Source organism: Talpa europaea, assembly GCF_964194135.1.
Source record: "Talpa europaea genome assembly, chromosome: 6".
NCBI lineage: Eukaryota > Metazoa > Chordata > Mammalia > Eulipotyphla > Talpidae > Talpa > Talpa europaea.
In genome coordinates, this window is record NC_140072.1 from 40,996,827 (window position 1) to 41,008,959 (window position 12,133).

Sequence of the window (12,133 nt, forward strand, 5' to 3'; positions counted from 1 at the left end):
CTCTTAAGTGGAATAGGAAGGATGATCCTATTTATTAAGAGGCTAGTAAATATTCATAATTAGTCATTGTAACAATCCTGTCAAAAGATTGTTTTTCTGCTCATTTCACAGATAAGGAAACAGGTTCAGCCAGGCAAATTAACATGCTTAATATGAAACAAAGTTCCAGAACAGAACTATGTCCTAGATATCACAGACCCTTGGAGGCAGAGCACTGGGAACTTAGGGGCCTGTATAAGGACACAGCATCTCTCTGCTCTCAGGGCAGGGAAGAGGGGGAGGTGATTTAGATGAGAAGCTTCTCTCAACTCCCACTTCACCCCCCGGGATGGACAGCCCCTACTCCCTTCTACCCCACATTTCTGCGTTTATGGCTCTAAACACATTAAGTATAGTCATGTTATAACTGTATCTTTTAGTTCCATTATTGGAAGTCCTGTGAATCTGGTTTTGTAGTGTTCCTGCTAAATCTCACTTATGGTGTGTTATGTGGTCATTTTCTTATTGAAATCTGCTAATTTTCTTATGACTTTACAGTGGGTCACTACCAATTAAATTTCCAAGTATGTTTTCCATGTGATTTGGGGTTTTGAACTCACATAAGGTCCAGCTGGTGAATTTTTCCACTGTTTTAGGCCAGGACTTCAGAAGGTCAACTTTGCTTGCAGTTTTCTGGGTGAGGAGAAACTGGAGGGGTGGGTGGGCTTGCTTGTACTCTGTGTAACTCTTTGAGGTCCCAGTTTTCTGGAGGAAGGATTTTCTAACAGACTCCTCTCCAGGGTGGGTTCTGGGCTCTATGACATATACTTTGGGCTTGGAAGGATTTGAAACAAAAGTCAGTCAGTCAGAAACTCACCTGTTCCAGGAAATCCTTTTAGGGCTCTGCTTACCTCTGAAACCTCCAGTCAGTTTCTGGTCCAAGAATGCTTTACCTTTTTGCCACTTCAAAGATGTTTCTAAGAAAATATTTTCTGTGTTTTATTTCAGATTTTTAATTGTTTTAATTGTTAAAATAAGTTCATTAACCTTCTGATTCTTACATCTTTGTTTATAATTTTTCTTACTCCTCCTATCCATGACTGAGTTTTAAAAGCTTACTTTTTTTTTTTAATTGAGGTAATGTTGGTTTACATCATCGTTAGTATTTTGGTAGTGGAGGATCCCCCTTTCCATGTGTTGTCATACCCATCGTGCACCCTCCACCAAAGCACCCATAGTCTACCACCTTATTCCACTGTAATTCCTCCTTGCTTTGTTCTCACTCCTTCCTCTCCCCTCCTATTCTAGATCCCCAAGTTCTAGAATCAGCTTTCAAGGGTTAGTTTTTAAGTTTGGTTTTATCTGACCCTTTGTTTAGTTTCTCTACATTTTACTTATAAGTGACACCATCCATAATTTGTCTCTCTTCTTCTGACTTACTTCAATCATAATTCTTTCCAGCTCCATCCATGTTGCCTTGAATGGTGTGAGTTTGTCTTTTTGATTGCAGAGTAGTATTCCATTGTGTAAAAATACCACATCTTCATCTTCTTCTCCATTTTTGGTCATTTAGGATGTTTCCATATCTTAACTATGGTAAATAGCACTGTTATGAACATGACAATGTCTTTGTATTCTTTGGATAGATACCTAGGGATGGAATTGCTGGGTCACACAGAAGATCCATTTTTTAATATTTTGAGAAACCTCCATACCGTTTTCCATAGGGGTTGAAACAGTCTCCATTCCTACCAGCAGTGCAATAGAGTTCCTTTTTTCTGGTCTCTCCCCTAACATAACCCTCACAAAGTTTATACTTTTGAAAACAAAACTAGAAAAGGAAGATGTCTTTAAGTAAATTCTGCTGCTTCCCTGTGACCTGCACCTTTCAACGGAGGGGACATACAGAAATGTCTTCCTGGAACTGGCAAGAAATATGACCTGGAAATGAAATACAAATGGCACCTCAAGGAGTTACCCTGCTCCCCAACTCTGCATACAGCCTACGGGACTAGAGCTTCTTGGAAAGGCTGCCCAATTGTGGGATCTATTCCCCACTCTCCCTTTGGTGACATCGCATTGGAAGCATGAAATCCAGCGTGGAAATTGGCAAATGCTGCAATGAGGGGAATGTTTACTAGTTACCAGGACAGTGCTGGGCAGGAGCCATGACTACAGTAGCAGGGGTGGGAGGGCCTGGACCAAAATTCAGTGGGGACAAAGCACCAAGAGTCCCTCTTCTTTGTCAACTTTATTTTATTAAAATATATAGGACTGAATACCAGTAGGTGCTGAGAACAGGAACTACCCTCCCAGGCCAGCCCCAAGGGGGACGCTTCTGCCATGCAGACATGCGGCCAGTCCGTCCCAGGGTGAGAGATGGGGCCTTCCTGGTTGGGTGAACAGTCCGTCTGGCCTGCGGACAAGGGGGGCAGGGACATGGTGGTGAATCTCCCTATTAGGGCCTTGGCCCTTGGCCCCTTAGAAGCAGAGCTACACCAGCTGGGAGGGCTGGCCTGGGAAGTGGGGGAGAAGATCCCTGAGCCAGGGAAAGCTGATGCCCTCCTGAAAGAGGGGAGAGGGACCCCAAGTCAGACTGGAGATGGGGTGTCAGTGCAACTCCAATGGGGAGGACCACCTGTGTGAGTGCAAAATGTGCCCATGACTTAGTCAGGCCAATCTCCACGGCCTCCACAATCCTGCCTTTCCACGAGGGCCCTGCTCACCCTGGGCTGGGCCTGGGCAGAGACGGGTGGCAGCCGATGGAATGTATCATGTGAGAATGTTCCTCAGAAGGGCCTGTGCTGCCTGGGACTGGGTTCCCTCTTGGGGAGGCCTGGGCAGAGGGAGCAGCATTTCTGACTCTCCCAGAGGCCTATGTTGACCCTGGGCCCCTCAGCCCTCACTGTTGGCTCCTGGCTGCAGGCTGACATTGGGCCTCTATCCCCAGAGCAGAACCCATCTAAGCCCCGGGGTTTGTGCTTTTGAATGTTGGTGAGCTGGGCTGGACTGGGGCTGGGCTTCAAGCCCCGAATGCTCTGAGGCACAGAACTGACCCCCCCCCCCCAATTCTTTCTAGGGGCTGACCATACAGGGGCTCCTGAGACCCAGGCCTCAAGCTACCAAGATGGTCTTGTCTCAAAACAGCAGTGTTCCTTGGCTCCCCTCATGAGTTGCATTCTGACCTTGTGCTTTTTGTCTGGAGTTGGGGTGAGCCCATGTGGGGGGGCCCACACTGTTTTGGAAAGGGAGGCTCAGTGAAACTGCTGGGCCAAGGGAAGCAAGGGCAGAGGGAAAGAGGGATGGGAAAGTCCCTTCCCAGGTCTACACCACCTGTCCTCCATGGCAGCCAGTCCCTGAACCAGCCTTGACCTTTCCTTAGGATGGCCCTGGTTGGGGGGAGGAGCAGTCTAACGCTTGAGGGGTATACCCCCACCCACTGCATCCCCGCTGAACCAGAGACTGGGGCAAGCCACAGCTTCTCCCATCCAGTGGAGTGAGTACATAGATAGCGTCCCTCCCCTCAAGAAACCCAATCCCTAAACTTGAGAGGCCCCTTTCCTGGGCTGGAGGGGAATGGAGCCCAGAGGCCCCAAACCACTGGCATGGCAGGCGTCCTGGGCCCCAGGAAAACAATTCCAGGAAGCAGCACCTCTTTCCTAGTCCAAACTCCCTTGACCCCCAGCTGCCCCTCCAGCATCATTCTGGGAGTGTAGTCGGCGGGTAGGGAGTGATGGAGTGGGGAGGAGCAAGGTGGCCAGAGAGGCCCCTAGAACCTGGCTCAGATGTGATGGGAAAGGGGTGGCAGAAGGGAGGGGCAGGTGGGCTCTCAAGCGGAGCCTTTGCTTTGGAGACTGGACTCTCCTTGAAGGGGGAGCTTGACACTTTGTTGCTAACACCCCAGCCAGGGGCCTGCAGACACCCCACTCTCAGCTCCCCACCCCAGAGGCAGCCTTGCCCTGCTGGCCTGGGAGGGCGACTGGCTGGGGGTACGTGGTTCTTCTCCCCCGGACTCAGCTCCCAGACACACTCAGTCCCTCCCGGACCTCTGCTCCTCCTCTGCCAGCCCAGAGGAATGGTGTGTGTGTGTGTGTGTGTGTGTGTGTGTGTACACGCATACACGTGCGCACGCGTGTCTGGAGCAAACTGTTCACTTTTTGCAAATATATTAGAAAAAAGTCTCTCATGGAGGCCACTCCCGGCAGGACTGAGGTTTCTTTGGGGGCAGAGGCCGCAATGCCACTTAGAGATGCCCCACATGTCCTAGATGACATTCTCGAACAGCTGCATGGAGCTCATGATGTTCTCATCCTGCATGGAGAGAAGGACCAGAGGCTTGGTCAGGCCCTGGGTGGGCCAGTGGGGCAGTGTCCAATCCAACCCCCCCTTGAGCAGATTCTCAGTGGGGACATGGAACCCTGCAGTGGCAACTCTGTCTCGCGGGTGGATGGGGCACAGCCTTCTCAGCCCACAGTTTGACTATATGCCTGTCTGGGGCCTGCCAACTCACTGACGGATGAACCTCCCAGTGGAGGCTGGGGCAACAAGAGGCAGCTCTGGAAGAGATGGGGTGCTGAGGCTGGTCGAGGCCTGGTGTCTTGTCCCCTGCTCTGTGGAGGAGGGTCAGCACCAGTGCTGAGGAATGACTTGTCTTGAGGGCACAGGTCCTAATCAGCCACCCCTGGCCCCACGTCCCCCTGCGATGCAAGGCATTGCAAAGGCAAGGCTGAGGGATGAGGTCCCACATGGGCTGTGGGTTGGAGCAGTTGGGGAGGGGCCGGGGACTGCCAGGTGCGGGACACTGGGTGTTTTCGACTCCCAGTGTCGCCTACCTTCTGACAGGTCTCCAGGAACTCGTCAATGGTCACCACCCCGTCCTGATTTCGGTCCATTTTCTGTAATCCAAGCAACATCCTCAGTGAGTCTCTCAGCAGGGAATGCCCCTATCCAGGCCTGAGATGATGGCAGTGGGTGGGTGGGTTTCCTCCACCCTGACCTGTCCCCTCTGTCTCCTACTTGGATCAGGCCACATAAAGTACCTCCCCAGCCACCTCTTACCCACAGCTGACCTTTCGGGCCTCTTCCTAGTCTGCCTCTACCCTCAGTGGCTTCCCTGATGACCTCCTGGGCTTACATCCCCAGGACGCACACCCATGCTCAGTGACCCCCTTAACTCCTTGACACACAGCCAGGGCAGATGGAGCAACCTAGGCACAAGCTGGCCACTAAGCAGTCACCCAACCCCATTTCTCTCACACAGTGTCCCTGTAGGAGACAGAGGAGCTCTTAGAAGGCACCAGAACACTGGCCCGGGGTGTCAGCGGTCTTGGAATCCATGATCCTGCTTGCCTAAGATTAGCTTCGTGGATCAGAGAATAGGGATGCTCTTTTAATTTGGTGCTCGGTACCCTGACAAGCAGCCAGGTGGAGGATGCAAGATTAACCTCCTCATGAAGGGAACTCAGAGGGGGCTGTGGCTTGCCCTGGGTTGCCCTAAGAGCAGAAGCCCCTCCCTCTTCCAGCTGCCCGTCCTCCCCTGTCTGGCCAGAGTGCTCACCTGGAAGAACCTCTCCACATGCTCCAGAGGTGCGTCCTCCCGCAGGATGGGGTAGGTGTGGCGGCCCATCATGTCGTAGATAGACTTCATGATGGCCAGCATCTCCTGGAGGGGCAGAGGGGCTGGCATGAGCTGCAAGGATGTGTGGGGGTGCCAGGGCCTGAGGGGAGGGAGCTGAGTCAATGGAAAGAGGGCAGCCCCACCTCCAGGGTCGTGGTGAGTCAGTGGGAGGGGCCAGCAAGCTAGAGAGTAGACTTGCCCCCTCAGGTAAGCCCTGCAAGAGCTTGACCCCAAGAGAAGTTGGAGATAGATTTTAATGTGTGATCTCCAAAGGCTGAAACCATAACAATTACTTCATATATAAAAAAAATGTTTAGGTCAAACAAAACCTGATTGTAGGGCCTCCCCGGTGGCACAGTGGGTTGAGTGCAGCGCTGGTTCGATTCCCAGCTGACCAGGGAGATTCCCATATGGCGCGGCAGGCCTCTCTTATCTCACCCGCTGCTCCCCTCAGCAGTGCTTTTGGTCTGTCTGCCTGTTCTGTTCCCCGCTCTGTCTCTGGTGAATCCTCTCACCCTCCCACGCATCTGGCCTGTACCCAGCTCTAGTATAAATAAAAATAAATAAATAAATCTTAAAACACACACACACACACACACACCTGACTGTGGGTCAGGACCCCCCCTTGTGCCCTGTCCTAAAGGACCTCACTACCCCCTCCACTTGTGGGAGCTGAGACCAGCCCCAGTCCTGGGCTTTTCCACTTGTGCCTCCCGAAGCCCTCCTGTTAGATAGGATGACCCCAGGACACTTAAACAAGATGGAGGCGTGTGGTGAGGGCACAAGTCCCATGATTCCCACACCCAGATGTCTAGGACCGAGTCCCAGAGAGGAGGTTGGCTGCTCCCCCAGGGCCAGGCTGACTGCCACATCCCTGAATGTGAGGAGAGGAGGAGAGGAAGAGAAGTTAGGGGTGTGAAGCAGCAGGATGAGGGCAGACGGGCCACCCCACCTTGCCCCCAGCCAACCCTACCTCTTTGGTGATGTAACCATCCTTGTTAATGTCGTAGAGGTTAAAGGCCCACTTAAGCTTCTCGTGGACTGTTCCCCGCAGGAGGATAGAGAGGCCAACCACAAAGTCCTATGAGGAAGAAGGATAAGGAGTGGCAATTCAATGCCCAGCTTCTATTTCCAGTTTGCAGTGTGGCTTCCACTGAAACTCAGCTCTCCTGATGAGGGGCCTCCATTACAGAGCGGGCAGGTAGTGTCCATTAGGTGGACTTGGTGTGAGCGTGTGCGTGCATGTGTGCGTGCGTGCGTGCATGTGTGTATGTGTGTGTGTGTGCTCGTGCTGGGGACGGGGATGGCATGGTTACTGGTAGTGATCCTCTCAAATAATGACATTCAAATCTGTGGTGTCTTAGACCTGTTGCAACTAGTAGAGAAGAGCTGGGGTGCTCTGTAAGAAGGGGGTGGTGCTCTACATTCAGGTTACCAGGTAGCTGCATGTCAAGGTGTTTGAAAACTTCTATCTAAAAAGCTAAGCTACAAATGCTCAGCTCTGGGTCCATGACATTCGTATGTGTTGCAATCACCGCTGAGGTGTAATGGGTAACTTCTTACTAATGTGGTAAGTTAGTAATGATCACCTGGCCTGCGTGTGGGAACTTCACCTGTTTTGTCATAACCACTGGTGGCAAGCAGGTGTTGCCCCACTTCCCAGAAGGTTTGCAGGACAAGCCCCTCCTGCCTCATGGCCACCGCCACCCCCTACCCTGGAGGAGTTGGGGTGGAGGGCAGCAGACTGCAGTGTCTGTACCAAGGGGCTCAGCCCCCGCTCAAATTTGAGATTTTATGGATCTGAGAGATGTCTAAAAGGAACAGAGAAAAACAATTTGGAAGAAACACAAATCATTCCAGGAAAAAAAAAAAAACAACCCTTAAAGTGTTAGATCAGAGACTAGAAATCCTGCATTCCTAAAATAAGAATAAGATGGTATAAAAAAGGAACAATTGAGAACAAGAAAGCACTGTGGGGAATTAACAATAAGAAAGCAAAATGACAGACCCAGAACTAGGGTTGGAAGAGCAAGTGGAATCTTCTGGAAAGAAGCAGAAAGGCAAAGAGCCGGAAAATAGAGACAAGAAGACAACGAGAGACCTACTCCAGAGGGACCAACACACGAACAGCAGATGTTTCAGGAAGAATCAAAGGAGATGGAGAAAAGCATGTCAAAGAAGCAATGAAAGAATTTCCAGAATGGAAGGCTGGCGTTCAGGTCTGCTGAGCCTAGCACAATATGAGGGCGCAGCCTCAAGTGTTTGTAGCCAGCAGGTAGATATTATGATGACATTTCCAAAAATGGGATGCAAAGAGAGGAATCTACAAGCTTCCTGACAGAAGAACAAAACCAAACAGAACAAACCAAATTGGGTGCCACACAGGGTCAGGAATCATCAGACTTTCCCTTTTGCCAGCAACACTGAAGACAAGAGGTCAGTGGGGCAATTGCCACCATTTGGAAGGAGAACAACTTCCTAGCATAGCTCTGTTCATTTGCAGTATGTCCAGCAAGAGTGAGGGCAGAATAAAGACACCGGCAGGCTCGAATGTTACCTCCCATGTACTCTTTGGTAGGAAGCTACTAGAAGATGTGTGTCTGAAAAGAGAGAGTAAAGCAAGAGAGAGGAAGAGGAGGAATCCTAGAGCCAGGAGAGCCAACCCAGGAGGGAGTGGATGAGGTCCCCAGTGGACAGTCCGTCCTGATGGGCGATGGAGTCAGTGGAAGGGAAACGTCCATTCAATGACTGGGATGAAGGTCTGTGGTTGAACTGATGATGAAATCACAGATATCTGGCAAATGAAAAACTCAAACAACTGTTAGCTGTAGGCAAAATACAAACGAATGCAGGAATGGAAAGCACAGTCAGAGTTTACTGCAAGGCTCGGCAGAGAATCAAATTTGCATGATGGGTAAACTGAGAGTCCCTGCCCATCCGAATCCTATAGGTCTGTCAGAAGCAGAGACATGGGCAAGGTGTGTATGCGTAGGAGACCCAGCATCCCCCAGCAGGGAGTCTCTAAAACTGGACATTCAGAAAGGGGCGAAAGAAGCTTGGCATTGGGAGACACAGGAACAAATCATGCCAACCGGCTGAACGAAAAGAAGGTGGTGGCCTCCACAAGTGTGGGGTGGCTAACTGCTGTTTTTCCAAAGCACACCCTGTAAATCTACTGCACTCCTTCAATTCCATGTGTGCATAGTGAAGAAAATGAAAATACACGAAAGGAGAAATGCCTGAGCTTGTGAACTGATAATCACTGAAGTGTGTGCCTGAGTCATGAAAGCGGTGAAGTGTCAAAGCATCCCTGATTCATGTCACTCCCTCTCCCCTGGGGGTTGACTGGCTTGCACAGTGGGGGGCAGAGGGAAACAGTTCTTCTCTGGGCAACAGGAACTGGAAGTCCTGCACATGCCGCCTTTTCTGGCGTGCGCCAGGGGAGGGCACAGCACCAATGTCCCCCCATCTAGTATAGAAGCTGTCATGCTCAGCCACAGCTGAGGGATGTCCCCTTCCCGTGTCCCCCAGGGGCATGCACTGTAGTTCTGGTGTTACTAGGTGAAAGGTGGGTGGGAATGTCCACTTCAAGGCCACTGTGTTCTCAAGAGCACACAGATGTCCAGCCAGCCCGGGTGTGACCCCAGAGAGCAGAGTTCCAGGAGAGCATGGGTAGTTGTTGTAACTGCTTGCTCTTAACTCCTCCTGCATGGACAAAGCCCATCACATTCACAGCCCCTGCTCTTTGGCTACCCCTGAGGCGGGGCCCAGGGAGGGAGGGGGCTCCTCAGTGATACAGCAACACAGGGAAGCCTTGGTTTCCAGGCTGAGACATCCCAGAGTGCACATGGGGAAGCCCAGTAGAGCAGAGCCTGAGCTGAATCAGCAGGGGAGAGTGGAGGGTGTGATGGGAGAGGCAGCCTCACCCTCCTCCAGATAAACCCCTGGCAAGCTGGGCCAACACCACCTGCAACTCGACTGGGCCGTCTGACTTCATCCTGGTTGCTTGAGTCTTGTATCTCAAGAACATACAAAAAGGACTGGGATCATTGTAACCAATCTGACTCTTGTTTTAAGGTACATTGAAAGGTGCAGTCTGAAGAAGTGAGCAGGGCCGAGTGTCCCTTCCTGACTGCGGGTATCCCAACCCAGGATCAGGCCCTGCTGGATGGAAGGCCCTGGGGAGAGATGTACCTGCCCCTTCCTGATAAAGCCTTCCTAGAGAGAGCACAGAATCCAGAAGATCCTCAAAGTAAACAAACACCCTGTATAGAAGCAAAAGAATGAATTCCGCATTCTGAGAGCACCCACATAACCCCAGAAGAACACAGGTCCTAAGAAGGTGCCTAGCAGAGGGGCTCAGTACCAGCACCCCAACTCAGCCCTGATGCACCTCCACAAGGACTGCCATCTTACGGGGACCACAAGAGCCCTCCCTTATAGGAGAGAGATGACCACAGGCAGTGACCTTCTGGACACCTGCCACAAGCAAGGGTCCTGCTAAGAAATCACCTGATTTCTGATCAAGAAAAACCAGCTGGCAAAGCCCTGGCTGGCTCCATCACACTAGTTCCTCCTCACACCTGATTCCCAGAAGCCTCAGGTGCCGCTTAAAGGACACACAAGAAAATGGTCACAAGGGGGAGGCCAGGGACAAGGAATTTTCCGTGGTCACTCCCTGTACTGACTGAACTTTTGATGTCTGCAGGGATCACTGACAATAAAGGTGAAAACACCGCAGTTCACACGCGCGCTGGCTCTCGGATGTGGGCTGGAGAGGTGGGGCCTGGTGGTCGCCAGCAGAGCGGGGGCCCCCCGCCCCCCCTGGTCTGTGTGTCAGTGGGCCAGGCAGGGCGGCAGCATAAAAATAAATGGAGCAACATTACGATGAGTTATTATTACACCCGGCCGGTCTGGGGGCTCTCTGAGGGGCTGGCTAGTGCTGCCGCTTTCCTGTCAGTGCCCTTGGCCCTGGAAGCCGCACGGGGGTGGTTATCGATCAAGCCCGGCTCTCAGCAAGGTTTTCCTCTACGAAGAGGTTTCAGCTTTTCGCCTGCAGCTATTTTTAGGGGCCTGGGCTCCACAGATGGGGCCTCTATCAAATGATCCCCTGTGGCCAGGCCGGGGTGGAGCCCACAGCACAGCCTGCACAGAGGCCAGGCAAGGAAGAGGCGGGCAGGCATCTGGGGAGGGGAGCAGCTTCTCTTTCCTGACAGGGGCCAACAACCAGGCTGCACTGACAACGTCCAGCTAGGGCACCCCTGGAACCCACTCAGGCTGGGGCACTGCCCCTATGTTCTGGCAGGGGAGGACATTCTGGGCCTGGGTGCCTGGACCCCGCCAGCAATACAGACCTCTGTGCTAGACCTTGCCTCCTTCTCAAAGATAAATTCACACTGGGTCCCTACCACCTCGGTGGGCTTGAGTAGCTCCCCTGACTTGGTGGGGTTGGAACAGAAGAAAAGGCTGAGAATAGGGCAGCCAGACAGCGAAATTAAATTTCCCTGACTTCACAGTCAGGCCCAGGGCCAGCCAAGCACAGTCCATTCACTCCCCCAGGGACATGCTGGGCCGTTTACAATCAGGATCATGTCTGAGTCTCTGGATAGCACCACGATGACGACGAAGGTGCACCAGGGCAGGAAAACCCCCAAATCCCCCCACCCTACCATGCAAGCTGCAGGGCAGAGGACAGAACAGGTCACCAGGGACCTACCTCAAAGTGGATGGCCCCATTCCCATCAGCGTCGAAGGCATTGAAGAGGAAGTGGGCGTAGGTGGTGGCATCTGGGGATAGCAAGGGTGAGGGTGGTGGTTTTTGGGGTTCCTGGAATCCCCAAGCAGCCCCACCCAGGTATCAGCTGCATTCTGGGCTGGACTTTCTCTTTCCAACAGGACAGAGGCAGTAACAGGTCTCCAGAAGGCAAGGAGTGGTTGGGAGGGTAGGGGTGCAGGTGAGGGGACCCTCCCAGTTAAAGGGACACCCACCCTCTGCAGAGCTGCCACAGGGATGAATGGGGGCTTTAGAAGGAGTCAGGGGGCCGTGGACTCACCTCCCTGAGGGAAGAACTGTGAGTAAATGAGTTTGAAGGTGTCTTCATCCACCAGGCCTGTGGGACACTCCTGAAGCAGAAGTCACCCCTCTCAGCACACACTGGTGTGTTCTGCCACCTGGCCCACACCCCGACTCTGTAGGGCTTGGTCTCTTCCCTCCCTCTAGGCCCACCCCATCTCTCTCACTCCTCTGCTGGGCAAGGCCTGGAGGTGGGCAGGGAAGCGGGGATCGGGTAGGTGGGAGAAAAGAGGCCAGTCCCTTTATGGCAAGTTGGAGCCTTCGCACACACTTCCCTGTACCAGCATCAAGACACAGACAGGTACATGGGGACTTCAGAATACTGATTCTGGGATGTGGCCCCCAGCACCCCCCACCCCAGCTGTCCCACAAAATATGAGCCCCATCAAGGCCCCCTGATGCCATGGAGAAGTTTCCAGGTCTCCCTCTTCCCTGGAGCCCTGGATGGGAGGGGCAGTCAGGGT

At 52.5% G+C, this 12,133-nt stretch overlaps 1 protein-coding gene across 1 annotated transcript in view; it reads right to left on the minus strand.

The window, feature by feature from the left end:
• Positions 1 to 4,242: 4,242 nt before the first annotated feature.
• Positions 4,243 to 12,133, minus strand: part of KCNIP3 (potassium voltage-gated channel interacting protein 3) — a gene marked incomplete at both ends in the record, with an annotated part of 72,491 nt that continues 64,600 nt past the window's right edge. Inside the window, 6 exon segments of the mRNA XM_084235197.1 lie at positions 4,243 to 4,290; positions 4,812 to 4,874; positions 5,537 to 5,641; positions 6,570 to 6,677; positions 11,313 to 11,383; positions 11,650 to 11,719. Of these exon segments, the coding sequence (XP_084091323.1) occupies positions 4,243 to 4,290; positions 4,812 to 4,874; positions 5,537 to 5,641; positions 6,570 to 6,677; positions 11,313 to 11,383; positions 11,650 to 11,719 (465 nt within the window).